The sequence below is a fragment of the Falco punctatus genome, assembly GCF_963210335.1.
Source record: "Falco punctatus genome assembly, chromosome: 5".
Classification (NCBI taxonomy): Eukaryota; Metazoa; Chordata; class Aves; order Falconiformes; family Falconidae; genus Falco; species Falco punctatus.
This window is the reverse complement of record NC_137584.1, coordinates 41,284,646-41,302,833: the sequence shown is the minus strand read 5'-3', so window position 1 is coordinate 41,302,833 and position 18,188 is coordinate 41,284,646. Positions and strand designations below refer to the sequence as shown.

Genomic DNA, 18,188 nt, shown 5'->3' with positions numbered 1-18,188 from the left:
GAAAAGAAAAATATGTAATGTATGTAAAGATTGTTTTTTAGGAAATCTTGAAAATTCATGCTGCTATTGATAAGTACTGTTTTTTTCAAGTTTATGACAAAAATGCAAGATTTCACAATTTATTGCTGCAGTCAGAGCAAACAAGCATATATTGTACTCATCATGAGTTAAAGGTCTTCTGTGGCTTAAGATCTCAAAAATAAAGTATGAAACTGTCTTCTGAGTTTTGCTCATCAAGAAAGGCTGGCAATTTGCTTAATAAGTGCAGCCTACTAACACCTGCATGGAGTGCAAGCTCAGACCTACAATCCACTCAATGCTCAAAGTTATAACAGAAATGTAGTGGCTAGAACTTGAAATATGGAACTTAAAAAAATTGAAAAGGAAGTAAAACACACTTTGAGGGACAGTTAGATTTATTCATATTCTTACATTGGTTGAAATAACACGTTTTATTTTTCCTTTAAAAATCATCATGTTTTGTAAAACTTTTCCTATTTCTATGAATAGTGTTTAATATATAATTGTGAATTTCATGGTTATAGCACATCAGGAATATTTCCTACAAGTGAGATTTTCTATCTGTTTAAGACAGACAAGGAAAAGCAACTACTAAATGCTTTATAATATTTCAGAGTAATTCTCAAACTGAACAACAGTGGGTAAACTTACTTTATCAAGTGATGCAAAAGAAACTGGCAATTAAAAACAGTTCATGTGCTTTATGTTTAAAAGAGGTGAGGTTGGAGGGGATAATTTTGCATCTAGCTGTTAGTGTTAGCTCTCAGATCCATCATTCTCATAATTTCTTTTGGGTTTGGGAACCATGTAAAGCATGAAGTTGGAAAGAAAATGGAACTGCTTTGGCAGATACAAAGGTTTTGTTCTTTTAATGCTCAGGTTACCTTTGTTGTGTTTAAGAAAGAAGTACTTGATAAAGTGAATAAAATCTGTAGTAGCTTTTAAAGCAGGTTCTTAATCTATTTCAGGGGCTTCTGATTTCACAACTTTTTTTAATAGATAATGGCTTTTCCCAGTGGTTCAATATTCACTTCTAACACTTGGTTCCTTAGATTGAAAATGTAATAGGTGGGCAAACATGTTCAGGATTGTAGGGCATGTGGGGTCTGGTCGCAGAATTGTGCTGTTTACTCAAGATAGGGCAGATGACACTAGGTAATGGAAGTAATGAGGAATGCACCATTCCTCTCCTTTCTTTAGCTGTTGCTTTTGGTGTTCCTATTCCATCTCTTCAGATGCAGTCAAGTAATTTGCCATTGAAGATAGCCATAGCGTGGGATTTTGTACATTTTTTTAATTGTAGGGGGATGATGAGGGCCTTATAGTAACTGCTCTGCTAGCTGAAGCCTCTAGCCATAGGAGGTTTCCAAGTGCATTCTACAGAGAGCTGAAGCATGACTTTATGAAAGGTGATAGCTAACTCATCACAACCCCATTTAACTTTCTGGATTTTTATAAGGTTGTAAGTAATTCTAATCCAGTTCTAAAATGGGACACTAGTGCCAAAATGTTGTTTCACACAAACCTTGGATAGGGTTTGTCACAATCAAAATTAAAATGCAATGATTTTACCTTTTCAGTCCAGTGTTTAATCATTTAAACAATGTTCTGTCATGACCCAAACAAGTTTCTTGCTAGCTCACAGGTCAATCCAGCCTTTCAGAGTCTGTGTCTGCAGAGAAGTGATTCACCTAGATTTTCTTAGGGCTAATAAACCACTGACTTAAAATATGACTGACCCAATGGGGCCCTGTTCTCTTTTGTGAAAAATCCAGATATTTGCAGACACTGTTCCCAGTTGGAGCAAAAAGAAATTTCTGTATTTTTAATTTTTCCATGATATTGAGATAAGTTGATTTGCACAGTTCTAATAGGAGTTAGAGTAGTGTTATATCAGTATATTCTGAAAGTTGCTTTCATGGGCTCCTTATTGTCATCTCACCTATCTCCCTACCCAATACTTATGACCAAAAATTGTTAATGTTTAAATAATTTGAAATATTTTTTTATTAAGCTTTTTTAATTAGACTTTCCAGTGGAACACATTAGACCTACACAAGACCTCAACATTATAAAACATACTTACCAAAGCACATAATGAGGCTTATTTACCACATCCTAGGTATGAAATAACTTCCAGGGGAAAAAAATAAACATCCTGTCAGATTTGGCTCTATGGCAGCTTAAGTTAATTTAATTCTAACTACCCTGGGCATGCCATTCCCTCTCCTTCACTTTCAGCAACTGTGGTGGCATTCCAACTCTGTTGAACCATTTCAGTACATTCTCCAGCAGAAAAACCCTTTAACAAAATAATGTGAATAGTTTCCTGGCAGATCAGAGCATTGAAATGCCTCAGATCAGTCAAACATGAAAATTAGTGTAGGAGAAGAGATAGTATAGATGCAAGTGGAAGGGAAGGCAGGACCTTAACAATTTAGAGTAACGAGAAGCTGGATTGCTATATTATGGCCTAGTTTTTATTCTCTTCCTTAGATATCCTCTGTCAGAATCACAATAATAAGTTAGGATATTAGGCGTATTCCAGCATGGACCTTCATACAGGTGTGTAGTGGAAGTGTCAAACAGGCTGAGAATAATTCTCCTAATATTTTACAGTTTTACACACTGTTCTTTCCTTATCCACACAGATATGCCATGATGATGTATAGGAGCATTCTAAAGAACTAAAGATTACAGAATTCAGAAAAAAAATAATTTAATTATATGTTTCTATAAAAAAAATAAAAGCCATGTGTTCCATTTTATTTCCTAGCCAATGACATTCTTAAAATTTGCAGTATGTAGATTTGGCATCCAGAAATACATATGCAGCCATAATGAATGTTGGCTTTACTTCTACATCAGCAGGGTAGGCCAATAGAAGGGGATCACCAAAGGAAAAGAGCTAATGCTGAGGATATGATGTTTTACACATTTCAGAGATTTTCTTCACTTAGACTGATTTTTGTCTGAAAGGACTCTAGTTCATTCAGTTAGAAACTGCTTCATGATGTGAACTGTAACTGGGTGCTACTTCAGAGGCACAACTGAAAAATGAATGCAGACATACTCACAGTGAACTTACAGTTTTCTAAACATTAGGCTGCAGATGGAAGAATTTCCACAATCAGGAAAAATTTAGAAGGCTTGCAGATTTAGTGGAATTGCTGCACTGGAAAGCCTTGTGAAACTAATAAAGCAAGAAAAAAGACTGTATTCATCTGTAGACTGGAAAAAGGAGTGAAATATATTAGCAGTTGTCACTGTTCTCCCTTTGCATTAAAGGAAATTTCTTGGCAAGCATCAGGAGAGAAATCTAAATTATATGAAATAGTTACACTATACTCCATCAGAGAATAAGAGATGGAGGATCTTCTGAGAACAAAGTGCTGTAGAGCAGTTTGTAACATAGGCACATCTGGCTTATCAGAACAACTTATCTTTTCCCCAATCAAAAATAACATTTCTGAGGTGATGAACTAGAGTAATTCTGCATGCAGTTTATGACTTACTTTCAGTACTGTCCCAAGGCAATAATGAGATACAATATCTTTGTACAAAATCACATGTCTGATTTTTCTTTCAAGTTCTGGAGCTTTAGAAGCATTTGTAATGTTTGCTGACCTTCTATCAGTAGTTTCATTTTGGGGTCTTAAAATTGATTTCTTTCATTTTGACTTTTGAAGCTATGAGATGGGCTTTGATCTGTTGTCCGGATTTGTGCAGTAGCCCCAGAAGCAACTTTTAAACATTAGATATGGGACCATTTAAAGCATATCAAGAGTGGCACATGTGAGGAAAGATGTCCCTATTTCCTTTTGGATATAAAAAGCTTTTGTCTGATACATGTTGATGGATCGTGTTCTTTTGATATTGAATGCTTGTGATATCAATATTAAATAAAAGGGATTAATGTGGAACTCAAGAGTACCTATTGGGATATCTTACTGTGCCTCTCCTGTCATTTGAAGTTTCTCATTCAATTTTGTGGTATGTCTGCATAGCAAAATCAAAACATGATAGTAGAATGCATTAACGGCCTACAGTAATTTAACCAAATTAGGATCAGTAAATGAAGACAGAGCCGTACAGGGTTCGTTGCTTATTGCCAGTCAGAGTAGACACTCTTGAGGGTGCCAAGTACAGATTCTGATTGTTAACACTTGCTAAGATACATGTATTCAAGTCTTTATCACTACTATTATATATGTTTAGTGGAAAAATTGTGGATTATGTCACCAAATACTATTATGCTATTGTGTTCTGTTGTGATGGTAGGTAACTGCCAAAATCTTGATGTTCTCCTATACATGATTGCTGAGTTTGTCTTGATGGTGGTCTTGTCTGTGTTACAAGTATAGAAACATGTAAAGTACTATCTGCCTACTAACTCAAGAACCACAAACTGGAGATCGTGGCTTTTGCACCTAGGCTTGCTCTCTGGCCAGTAGTTGTAACTAGGCAGTGTTGTGCCAGTGGCTGCTCAGCCAAGTTAAAAGCTCTATCACACTATATGGATGAGGATTTTGTCATTGATGGTTCTAGTAAAGCTTTGTATGTCAACATGGCACTGCATAGTGCTAGGTATATTATTTGGCCTTTATTCCTGCTAGCTTGAGTATTTCTTCATTGCATGGTGTAATTTATTTGACTTATTTAATATATCTTGCATTTTACTTGAAGTTTACATTAGGATTTTGCAGTAGCTTGTGGCTCCAGTATACAAGGAAATTAATAGTGATCATTCCTGTGGAGAAACAAGTGAGTTGCCAGTTGGACTATGCTGTATTAGCCAAGTAGAGTGCTAGTTTGACACCAGTACAAGAGAAGAAGAGAATGAGACAAAGACCCTTTCAGTGGTTACACAAAAATTTCCTTGATGCCATCACCTTTACATCTACCTGAGACAGCAGTATGCATTAGTAGGCTTCATTCTGGGGATACAGTGCAATTTTTTTCAGTTTGAATACAAAGAAATAAGTTTTATGAATTTATTTCTGAAAATGTTGCTCTTCAAGATGATAATGTGGTATTATGTTTTCAAGAAAGACTGCATTTTTTAGGTAAGACAGTTGAAAGGTCATATAACTTTTGATACCTATAGCTTCAAAAATAAATTTGATGGACTGCTTTTGTGAGGAGAAAACATAAAAGGATCTGGTTAAATTCCAGTCTTGTAAGAAACTTGAGAGACAAAAAAATTGACGTTTTTTATTCTTCCCAGTTGCCATCTAAATGCATTAACGTGGTTAATCCAATGAAGATATGTCTTTAACCATAATTTTTTTTTCACAATGTCACTGGTCTTTTTTTTTTTTTTTAATATATGATTCATCATATAATAATGGTAGGATCTTAGTCTATTCTACTTTTAGGAAGTAAAAACAGTCGTCTCTTAATATCCTTAATGCCTACAACTTAATATGTGATCACATCTTTTATTTTCCACATAGCACTTGAACAATTAATGACTTCTTCTTTGAATAAAACAACCTACATCTGCATAGGTAGATGAGAAACTGTATATCCAATTAATTCTTGGTGTTCAATATAAATTCAGAGCTACATGAAGAATCAGGCACCTATTTCTTCCTGTCCCACTCCATGCTGTGTCCTCCCTCATGCTAGACTGAGTGTTCACTCATCTTTGCACCTTAACGATCTAATACTTCACAAATCAACCTAACAAAAAACCTCTAACCAACAACACCAAAACACAAACCAAATCAAAACCACCCCTTTGTTCCTGATCTGATCCTCTGAATACCTGCAAGAAAGCTTCTGTCATTAATGGGGGGCAATACATTGAGGTAGTATGCAGGTGCATGAGGTGGGAAAGACCACTTACCTCCATGTCAGCGTCAAGTTTTGGCTGGCTTGAACTGCTCATGAAACTAGTGTTAGTTTTCATGCAAATCACCAGTTGTCCTAGGCAGTTATGTGTTTAGGTCCCTAAGTATGCATACAGTTTGATGCTCAGTTAGGAAATTTGGAAAACTGTATTCAAATAATTAATCACTATTTAAACCTGGCTTCAAATATTTTTTCTTAGTCATTTTCCTAATGTGCCATCATTGAAAAGTCTAAGAATGAAACCTGATGCAATGATTTTAAATGCCCACGAGTCAATGAAAGAAATGTGGTCTTTCTCCTGCCTTTTTTTTTTTTTTTTCTTAATGGCTTGTGTCTTTTATCTTGTCACATAGTTCAATGGCATAGAATTACAATAAATTAGTTTTGCAATTATCAAACTCTTCAACTTCTCTTTGGCATTTAACGAACCTCAGAAGCTGTTTATTGCTTCATATATTTTGTCATCATGAATATTAGCCTTTAATTAACTGGAACTCTAATCTTAATCTTTCTAGCTATGTTGCAATGAAATATTTTTGTTAGGTTGAAGAAGATAGTATTTGTTACTGTTTTCAAATAAATGGAATACTTTCAGAATGACCTTTCGAGTCAGTAATTACAACAATATAAAATGTAAGATAAAAACCTCATTATCACAAGGAAAAATGTTGTATGATTTCTTTTTATATATTTTACTTAGCAACATAAAATTGCAGAGAAGCTTCAGCTGAGAGGGACCTCTGGAGTTCATCTGATCCAGCCTTCTGTTGAAAGCTGGGTCTTAGATTTGTTTTCTCAGGTCTCTACCAAGCCAAATCTTGAATATTTTCAGGGGGACTCCACCACTTTTCTGGGCAACCTATTCCAGTGTTGAATTTTTTCTGACAGTGAAGAACTTTTTTCTTGTATCCAGAAACAACTTTCTTTGATACAATTTACACCTTTTTGCCTCCTGTCCTGTGCATCCTTTTGCAGAGTATACCTCCATCTTCTCAATAACGATCTGTTAAGAATTGGAAGACTGTGATTAGATCCTCCCCTAAGCCTTCTCTTCTCTGGGCTGAAAACATCCAGTTTCTGGAACATTCTGTCTAGATCTCCAGACCTCTAATCATCTTCATGTTCCTCTGCTAGACACTCTCCATTTTTCAGTTTTTGTCATGAACTGGGAGGACCAGAACTGGACACAATATTGCAGGTATGACCTAACAAATGTCAACAGAGTGGATCTTCTTAATATGCTGTCTATAGCCTTACTGATGCGGCCCAGGGCTCATTCTGCCTTCATTGCTGCAGAGGCACTGCTCACTCAAGTTTAGCACTGTCCACAAGAATCCCCAGGTCCTTTTCAGCAAAGTTACACTCCAACTAGTCAGATCATACCCAGCTTGTACTGCTGTTTGGGATTATTCTCTCTCATGTATAAGACATATTTATGTAATTCTTGTTGGCCTGGTCATCTAGTTTGTGAATGCCTCTCTTGCATGGTGGCTATTCCTTCTGGTGTATAGTGCCTTTCCTCCCCGTTTGATGTAATCCACAAACTTGGTAAGCAAGCGTTCAGTTCTGTCATCCACATTCTTTATAAAGATGTCAAACAGCAAGTATCAAAACCAATACCAACCTCTAGGAACTCCTTTTGTGAACAGCTGCCCATGAGCCAGTAAAAGCATATTAGTCTTACTCTAAAAGTTCAAGCCATAACATTTTTGTAAGATCTTGAAAATCATAATTACTGTAAGCAGCCTGGTAAATTATATTATTTAAACTGTCACCAGGATCAGTAGGCATTATACCTCTGATTTGTACATTCTTAAATTATGGACCAAATGTGTCTTCAGAAACTGTCACATTACAGCTAGGAAGGTCCCAATGAGTTCATGGAGAAATGCTAAATCTGCATAAGGATTGAGCTGTTAGGAAAGACTGTTCAACAGTTTCCTGTTCTGAGAAACGTATCTTCTGTATGAAAAGCAAAGAAGTAAAGTAATTTCCTGGAGAACCAGACTGGTCTGAAGATTTTTATACAGCTTCTCACTGTGGATACTCTGTTCCAGAATTTATTTGTTTGGGTTTTTTTTTACTCTTTTTATAGCAATTAATCTGAATCTATGACTGGCATTCCTGCATTGTGATAGTCTACAAATAGAAGACAAAAAGAAAAGTGCTACTTAAAATCTAAATATAAGAAAACAAATATATCTATCAAAACAGATCAGGAATTACAAAAAGTGAAAAAGTGAATTATAAACATATTCTTTTCCTCAGGCGGACTGTTGAAGATGCATGGCTAGAATGACCCAGAAAGGTCTACATTAGAGAACAGTGTTCAGAATACCAAATATGATAGTGATGGTCTCCCTAGTAATAAAGACAGGAAAGAAAGAAAACTATTTGCAAAAGGTAAACAGTATTAGCTCAATGCAGCTGCTCTAGCAAATGTCTCATAATCTACTTTTATCAGATGCAAACAAAAGGAACAAGCTGTCTCCATGTAATAAACTTAAAGCAGAGTGACAGTACCCTTCAGTCATGCAAGATACCATTTCTTCAAGACAGGGACAGTTCCACTCTCTTCCTGATTGTTGATTTTTCTTTGTTCTAGTCAGATCTTAGACTCATTCCGGTCTAGATTGTTTCATCACTTTAGAGTCAGTTACTCTTCCTGGTATCTAAAAGGTCTTTATGCCTATTACAGACCAAACTGACAAGAAAAGCATCTTTAAGACAAAGTGATAAGCATCAGCCCTCTCTCTAGACTATTTTCAATTATTTGGTATGCTCCTGCTTCTCTAGATATACATACTACTTTGCTAGTTATACAGTACAAGAATTATGAGATGCATAAGATGGGTAAGAACATTCATATTGAACTGAAGACAATAATGATATATAATGTTGAAATGAGAGATACCATAATAGATGACAGTTATTAATGAAAGTTCTTAAGAAGTGGTTTTAGGGCTAACCTTATTTAATGTTTTCATTAGTGACCTTGACAAAAAAAAAAAATTAGGATTGTATAATGAAATTTATGGTTGACATTATGTTTGGAGTTGTTATTAAAACAGATGAAGATCATGGTGTCACACAGATGAAAGTGGAAGCCCTTGAGAACTGGTGTAATAGAAATGGAATTAAATATAACAGTACAAGCTACAAGATAATGCACTTAAAACTAATGACAAGAAATTCTGTTATTAACATAGAACTCATCAACTGGAAAAGATAGTTGCTGTGGCAGTTAATCAAAGGATAACTATGAGATGTCGGTGTGATATGGCGATGAGAAACTAAATGTAATGCCAGGAGATCTACCAGACAGACTGCATCCCATGAAAAAGAATAATACTCATTGTATTAGTGATCACTTATAATGTGGATTTAGTAATCCTGAATAGATTTCTTTTTCATCAGCTTTTCCAGTCACAGCTTGAAAGTACAGAAACTTTTAGGATTTCCAACATTGACTTTGGGCAGGAGTTCTGTAAATCCACTACTTGCTGAATGAGTACATCACTACTTTTGTTTATTCCAAACTTGTCACTGACTAAATTTTTTTGATGCCCTGTACTTTCTACTGAGGGAGACAGAGGAAAATCTGTCTGTATTCTTTCTTTCCATGAAGTCATGATTTTATAGATCTTTATTTTATACCTCTTACCCATCCTTTTCCTGGTTTATTCTTGTGAAAGCCATTCAATACCCTCAGTCATTATCCTCCTCTGAACCTTTTCTAATTCTACCATAGGGTTTTTTTGAGGTGGCAGATCAGAGTAGGCATACTATTTAAGATGTGGTTTCTAACAATTCAATGAAGTAAGGATAATTCACAACAGAACGGATTTGATAATAAAGATCCTTTTAGTCCTTCTAGTTTCTTTGTTCCTGAGTAAAGGGTAGAAAGAAGTCAAAAGAACACAAGCATGATTTCTAGAAAATTTGTAAAGGTGTAGTAGAAAAAGATTAGTTGAGAAGAAGAAAATGTTTGGTTTCAGATAAGATGCACTCTGGGATTACATTAGCTACTTCTAATGATGATAGTCTGCAAGAAGTAATTAAAAAATAATTAAGGTTGTATCTCATGTAATCAAGACAACATGTTCTTTATCAATAATTTAAGTTAATATTTAGTAGAACAGCGACTCCTAGTATTACACAGAAAATAATGTTTTAGAGGATATGTGGAAGTCCTGTGTGTGAAAAATATACTGAAAAAACATAGATGCTTTCCTGCTGGCCTCATAGTGACTCATAGACTTGCCTGAAATGCAAAAAAAAAATTAAAGTCAAGTGAAAGTACACTAGTGGCACAAAACAAATTTTTCCTCTCCGGAACAAGAAGTGTAGATTTATTTACATTGGTGTTAAATGCTTTTCTTGGAGTAGTACTTTCAACTGCTACAGATGTGTTTACTAAGCAAAGTTACAGCTGTGCATCTCAAATCTATTTTCGCTAGACATGGTCTATCAGTGGCAGCAATATGCAAAAATGGGTCACAGTTTAGTAGCCCTAGTTTAAGCAATTTGTAGTAATGTATAGTGTAGGCATATCATAGTGGTCTCCTCTGTCTCAGCCAGTGGAAAATCATGTCAAAATACTTTGGAGAAAAAAAGTGCCAAGTTAGATTTAGAGCTGTAGTTAGCATAGTTAGATTACAGAATAAAATAAATGAAACAAAGGATGCTAAATGTTTGCATTCTGTTCACTGGAAAGCTGCATGTCTGTACTGCTAGAAACCAATGTAAGGGTCACTGAAGACAGAAAGACAAATAGAACAGTACAAAATACTGGGTATGATTTATGATCCTTGAAGCTCTCACCTTTTTTTGAAAATGATACTTTCTATGTTAGAAAAGGTAGCAAGTCATAAAGGCATTTTTGACAAAGGAGATACACAGTGAAATTCTATTATTTTAGTGCTAATTGTTAGTTGCTGTTACTACTATGTTTGGCTGACAAAAAAGTTCCAGTGTGAGCATTTTGGAATTGGACTGTCATTCAGGCGCTCAGGCTACACAATATGCTAACCAGCAATAACAGAGAAGGAGCTAAGTGGAGCTAAGTCAAATTTCTTCACAGGCGGAGAGGAGAGGTCTGAGAGAAGACCTTCCTTCATTTCTTCTAGTGCTTCAGCTGTCAATGCTGGAAGGCTGGAACTCATATGAAAGCCATATCCACAGCATTTGAGGAAGGGGGATGGTGAAGGAGATCAGGGAATGGCCAGGGAAAGACAGTGGAGGGTGAGGACAGTTATATTAGAAGGAAATCATGTCAGGTGACTTCTAGAAAGAAGCAAACAGAAAAGGAAGAAATGCTTAATTTTCCAACTACTTCTACTACATAATGTCAGTATATTCTTTGTGGTTTACTCTTGCTTAAAAATGCTGTGATAACGGAGAAAGCTACTTTGAAATATAAACAGTTTTTATGGGACAATGTGAAGATGGTAAGAAAAGAAAAGCGGTTAATAAAACCTGTTGATCATTGCCAAAGCATACTTTCAAAGAAGTGAAGTATAACATGTAAAGAAGAAAGCAAACTATAATTTGGGGGATCAATGTTATTCTCCTTTCATATCTGTTTCTATTTTAGCCATATATATTAGTCTTTTTCTAAAAAACATATTACCACTGAACTATAGGTTTTCTTGTTTGGTTTGTTTTTGTTTTTTTAAGGTCAGAGGGCCCCCACTTGCAGGAGCATTTAAGGAAAGACCAACAAAGCCCACAGCATTTCGCAAGCTTTATGAGCGAGGAGAGCTCCCAATTGCCCTTGAGCATGATACTAAAGGAAACAAAATTGCCTGGAAGGTAAGTCATGGCACAGCTGAGACAGCCAGCTGAGCTTATTGAAGTGACATCTCTCATTGTCAAACAAATTTAGCTTGTAAGTAAATAACCTGAAATAATTTCTTAGCAAATGGAAGATGGTGGGGAAGCCATTAGAGATAGACCCCTGAGTCAGCTGTCTACCTTGGCTAACAATTAAATTATATACTGCAAAAAGGAAGATGACAGAGTTGTGTTGCCTTAGAGAATTGTCTCCTGCCCAATTCATCTCTATTTTTATGAGGACCTGGCAATGCAGCCTGTTTCAGGCAGTCCATCAAATGATGGAAGTGGCTGGATACAGTGAGCAACAGCCATTTATCTCCCCCAAATTTCACCTTCCTGCAGGACACTTCCAAATAGAAGCTTTAATTACCTAAATGGATAGGTCAAGATTGCCTGCTCCCTGAAAATGCAGAGCAGAATACAAACGAAGGCAGATTCTCATTCCACAGCTGCACTCTCAGTCTACAGCATATGTCAGACAGTGTAATCGCTGTCATACGTGCCTCTGTTACAGGCTGACCTCCACTGCTGAAACCATTACAGCTCCGACATTTCTCTGACAAAAGGTTAATTGGCTTCAAAATAAATGTATTGCCTAATGACTCCATTCTAATGCGGCTGTGTTTCTCTCTAAAGGGCTGGGTGATATTATTTGTAAAACTTGCCAATCTTCTAAGTAACTGCTGCAGACTTTTAAATTTAATTTGAGAAATGAATGCTGATCTTTAACCTGCTCCTACTATTTAATTATTTTGGTTATCGTGAATTACTTTATTTTTTTTCTGTTGTTTATTGGACTAGAATAAGATCTTGCTGGAAGCAGTGATAGTTACAGAAAATGAACATGATATGCATGAGAAAAATATGTCAGATTTGTGGAATGTTTTAAATTGTTCGTGTCAAGAACATGATACTAATTTTAAATGTATAGTTATGTTAATTCAACACAAAGAAGAGGGATTTTGCAGTCTTATAGCTGATTTTACTCCTAATGAAGCCAACAGGATTAGACCTATAGTGTGGTAAGTGGTGCTACATAATTTGTTAGTAACTAGATTTTAAGATAGCTTTTTTTGCTTATTGAAGAGAGATTTGTGCTACTATTTTGTTGCCCATGGCAGTGCTGAATCAGCACAAGCAACAAATAATAGTTCTTGCAGCAAAGGAAATGTCTATCTAACAATATTTACCCATGATCAGAATTAGATTCCAGTGCAACTGGTCTTTGGGCAACACTAGAAAAACCCTTTCTGAACCAAATCTCACAGGCTTCCAGCATAAGTCTAATCCTTCATCACAAGGTAAGATCCAAAAGTGATTTGCAAGCAACTGCAAAGCATCTGCAGAATTTTGTTTTTATCTTGAGGCATTGTAACTTCTAATTTCTCAAAATCACACTGAGACCTACAGAGAATTTACCTCATTTTAATTGCTATTTGATACATATATTTTCATCGTAAGGTCTAGCATTCCACTAGATGATGCTAGTGACTGCTTAGTTGACTTAGGGCACTAGGAAATAGAATGAAACTGCATCAGGGGAAGTTCACATGAGACATTAGGAAAAGGTTCTTCACTGAGATGATGGTCGGTCACTGGAATAGGTTCCCCAGGGAAGTAGTCACAGCATCAAGCCTGTGAGAGTTCAAGGAGTGTCTGGATGACACTCTTGATTGAATCATATGATTTAATTTTAGATAGTCCTTTAAGGAGCAGGGAGTGGGACTCGATGATCTTTATGGGTCCTTTCCAACCTGAAATATTCTATGATTCTATGATCTTGCTAACTTGCTATCTACAAACCTTCCAACCACAGCTGAATGTCTAGAGTGTTTGTTCCCTCTATCTGAAAGTGTGAATTGTTTGAAAACATACTACCTGAAGACAGTCACAATAGCAGTCTCTTGTCAAAGATCCAGCACGTATTTTTTCTTTCACACAGCTTGCAGCCTTACAGACCTAATGTCTCCCTAGTGTCCACCTACCACAGTAAAACATTAGTGTATAGCTTGTGCAAGGTAGGACTGAGGTGTCATGCAACAGCATTTGCTACTGCTGTTAATCATTTCATTCAGCATGCAAAAAGGCAGCATAGTAGTGGACTATTCTCTTCTTACGTTAGTGCATGGCAGGGCCCAACCTTATTTCCTTTATTCCATGCCACTTGATTTAGTCACAAATCAGTCCAGACGGAGTTCTGTAGAAAGCACTCAACAAAACAGTACTGACATAGTAGAGTTACTTGAGGCTATTGTTTAATTTGGCATGCAACCATCATTGATTATTGTGCAGTTTAAGTAGATGAAGCAGGTAAATAGGGGTTTTCTAGTTCAACCTTTACATTAGATAGCTTCTAAAGTCTTAGAGGCTGCCCACTGCTGCAAAAGAGTGAGAATGTAGTTCATCATTAGCTAATATTTAAAGGTGCAGGTACAGTAAGGTCTGTATTTTTCACTTGTTTTAAGGACATGTGAACAGTCAAATCTCCAGCACACATCTAATGGGTAATTTTCTTAAGTTCTTCATATTTATTTGTAAATCTGATTAAGTAATGTTTTTTTAAAAAAGATGTATTTTACTCAATACTGCTTAAATTCATGAAAATAAAATATTTAAATAATGAAATGTGTCTAGGCAAAATGTTCTATAAAATCTTGGCTGAACTATATTTATTTGCATGAATCAGGATTCTAGTGGAAGGATAAAAAGAAGAAATAAATTATAACAGTGATATTTTAATCCTGCTATAATTGCACAATATCAATGTTTTATTGTGAGAGGGTTATTTTTTTCTGTTTAGATGTAATGTATATCATGGTTCATTTCACTCTTGTTAGTTTGTCTACCAAGTGATGCATGAGAGAAAATGCAGGAGGGGTCTCAGAAACATGATTTGTTGTGACAAAGGAAAATACTACAGAATTTTGTTCTGTCCTGCAAAATATACAGTTGGGTTTTGTTTGTTTGCTTGCTTTTTATAATTACAGAAACAAAACAAAATAACCATAATTGTCAGATGTTAAATATTTAAATATTTTTTGACAACTTTGAACTGTATCGTTATTCTGTGGACAGAATACAGTCATTTTCAGCTAGAACAGAAGAATCTGAAATTTTTTTAATGTCCATGAATTTTGTTAATATGTACCAAAACCCCTATATACTAATAACCCTTGAGTTTGCAACAGTTCTGCATCCCTAATTTTAAGCCCATGATTAATTTCCTGTAAGGGATGGCTACGTATAACTGTGCTTGTAGACCTAGATAAGATATAAATTTAAAGTTCAGGAACTATTCAGAACTATTTCTGAATAACTGTATGTGTTGAATCTTTAATTCTGAAATAATAGTACTTTTTTTGTTGAAGTTTAGCTTAACTATTTCCAAAACACGCTAAATTTAGAAAGAGGCATTGTTACTTCAGATTAATCCTAAACATAGACAAGATTAGACTGTGCAGATAAACCATGGTGTTTACCTTAGTGCCTTTTATTAAAAAATGGCCCAAAGCAAATTAGATCTCACTACAAAATCATTATAGCAAGATATGTCTTCTGTGTGAATTCTCAGACTTAGTCTTTACGTTTAGAATGGTGTCTTTCTGAATACGTCTGTAATATTGGCATTCTGGTTGGTAAGTTTTACTATTATATCAAATTCAAATCAACCTGTTTCAACCTAATGGAAGAAAACATATCAACAGGTAAAATATGTTTACAACATCTAAATCATTATATACAAGAATAGGAAATTGAACTTGGTTTGAAAGAATACTATCCAGAGGGGGGGGGGGAAAAAGAATTTGAAAAGCTCTGATAATAGCAAACCATTACCTAGTGTTATGGGCTATAGTCATGTTTATTTATAAAAGAAGACATGACTGTCCTGGTGTTCCTAATCTTTCTTTTCAAAATGAGAACAATTGTCCTTTTGCCATTTTCAAAAGGTGAACATAGAGAATGACTTGTTAATTATGTCTGTGAAAAGAAATCCACCATCTTTGTAACTCATTACACAAATATCTGGTTTTGACTATAAACAAAATGAAAGTATCCATACAAAATTAATTGAAGAATTTTCATCCCTATTCAGGGGATCTACTAGCAGTCAGTGAATTCTTTGTTAAATAGCATACCCTCAACATAATTTTTAAATATCCTATTTAAATCCTTTGTTTTCATGCTCCCTCAGTTCCTTTATTAAATAGAAATGTATAGATATTAGTGCCTTAGAATTGCTGCAATTATATATATAATACTTATATTTCTTGATAAAGTGATAGCTTATCATATCTAGAAATAAAAAACTTCTGTGGTTTAATTTTTCAGCAAAAGGATCTTTCCAAATCCGAGGCATTTGTTTTTGTCCACTAACAAAGAATGAATAATAATGGTATGGTCTGCGAATGTGTTTCTGATGTGTATCAAATGTAAAAGTTTGGAACATAAATTGTTGTTAATGTAGAGTTAGATAATGGCAGAAAGTGATCTTTCTAGAAAAAGAATGTGTTGAAATATTTATAAGCCCTTTGACTGCTTATGTGGGATCCTACAGTTCTCTTTTCACCTATGTATATCACAATTTTATTTCAAAATGTAGCAATATATTCTTTTGCACACTTTCATACCAAGCTATGAATAATAAAAGCTCAGAGTTCAGGTCTGAAAAGGACTTCCATTTTAAAATATATGTTACTGAATTAAAAAAGGTCAGAATGCAATTAAACCTTTGATTAAGAAAGTTGATAAAACCGAGGAAGTATTTCTGAATTATTAAGAATATGTTTGAAATGCAATCTCTCTGTAGTGTACAAAAAGTCATCAGAATGTTTGGAAAATTATTTTTTTAGAGAGTGGGGTTAATTATGGAAGTTAATATACAGGGAGGAAAAAAGCTTCCATTCTTCAAAAGAATTTTAGCAATTTCAGAGAAATGAAAACCAAATTCAAAAATGCAAACTTCTCAAGCAAAATGTCAAAACCAACATGAATTCCATCTTTTGGGTTTATGTTTTTTTCCAGAATAGCTATGTTCGCTAAGGATGTGACTTCTTCCATTTTAATTTATCTTCATCCTCTTTCCCACATAGTTGGTTGTTGTTTGTTTTTTTTTTTTTTTTTTTTTTTTAGGATCTAGTATAAACTATGGCAGCAAAATTACTTCTTGGTGATATAAACTAGAAGCAATAGTAAAAGAAAGTGTTCTGCCCCGAACATCATGAATTGTGCATACACTTTTCCCTTGTGCAGACTATTAAAGGTTGATTTTGGTAATAGAGACTACAAAATTTGAACAGGCCACAGAAATGCAATTTTTATTAGCATCGCTTATTCTTCATTTGGTTTTATCAGCATGCTGTATATTAGTTTATATAAAATTCTGAGCTGCTATGATTAATCTGGTACCTATACCCAGCACCAAGAAAAATCTTTCTTGTTTTTTGGTTTGGGGTTTTTTGGTTTTGCGTTGGGCTTTGGTTTGAGGTTTTCTCCATAAAATAGCTGCAGTTTAAATTTTGTTTTCTTTTCCTGGAAGTGCAACCCTTTTTGCTTGTTTGAGGGATAAGTTTTAAGCAAGAGAAAATATTTTAAGGCAACATGTTTACAGTTGCAGAGCTTTCAAGTAATGTCAGTTTTTTTCATTTTTGTGACATTATCTTGCCTTTAAACTGCATGAATGAACATTGTATGTTATTCCCTGTGTAGTATTAAGTAAACTTAGGTAACACTTCCCAAAGTTCATATCCCAAAACAAATTTTAAATAGTTTGAGGGAGCTCATTTACCCTACAGAACGACCCCATTATTATACTAATGTTTTGCAATTTATAGAGGTGAAATTAATTCTAGAAGTTGAGGGGGTTTAATAACTTATTACCATCAGAAGGGGAAGGTCCAACTTCACTTCTTCTGCTCTCTTTTTCTAAGGCATACTTGGCACTGTCATTGATGCTTATCAGAGCCCTCTATGAGTAAATTTAACTAACTTAGGGAAAAAAGATGGATGTGTTTTTTCTCGATTAGCAACATGTTCACAGTCCTGGGAACCTGGATTACAAAAGGGTCCGTGAGTGCTACAGCTGTGTGTTTGTGAAGGAGAGAGAAACAGTAGTGAAGTACAGTGAAGAATGGGAGAGAAATGAAGGATCTCAAACCTTTTTTCTATCAACAGCAATGAACTGCTAGATTATTTTAGCTGATCATGGAATTGCAGCTTCAGGTATCTGAAAGCAAAAAGAACAAACTGTCTGTGAAAAATAATACTTTTCTTTTGGATTTATTTTCAGATATACAGATTTCTTTCCTGCTTTCATTCTTTGCTAAACTATGTTTAATATCTTTTTAATAAAAGATGTTGAGAGGACACTGTCTTCTTAAAGAAAACTTGTAAATCTGCCGCAAGTGTTGTCATGCAAAATGAAAGCTTTTTGCAAGTTTATATATAAAGAGGAGTGGCCATGCACTGTGTTTGGA

At 35.1% G+C, this 18,188-nt stretch overlaps 1 protein-coding gene across 4 annotated transcripts in view; it reads left to right on the top strand.

Annotated features, from left to right (window-relative positions):
- Positions 1 to 18,188, top strand: part of PACRG (parkin coregulated) — a 291,943-nt gene that overhangs the window by 54,009 nt on the left and 219,746 nt on the right. For all 4 annotated transcript variants that reach the window (XM_080390584.1, XM_080390583.1, XM_080390586.1 and 1 more), the window contains exon 3: positions 11,557 to 11,691. In XM_080390584.1, the coding sequence (XP_080246710.1) occupies positions 11,557 to 11,691 (135 nt within the window). The remainder of the gene's footprint in view (positions 1 to 11,556; positions 11,692 to 18,188) is intronic.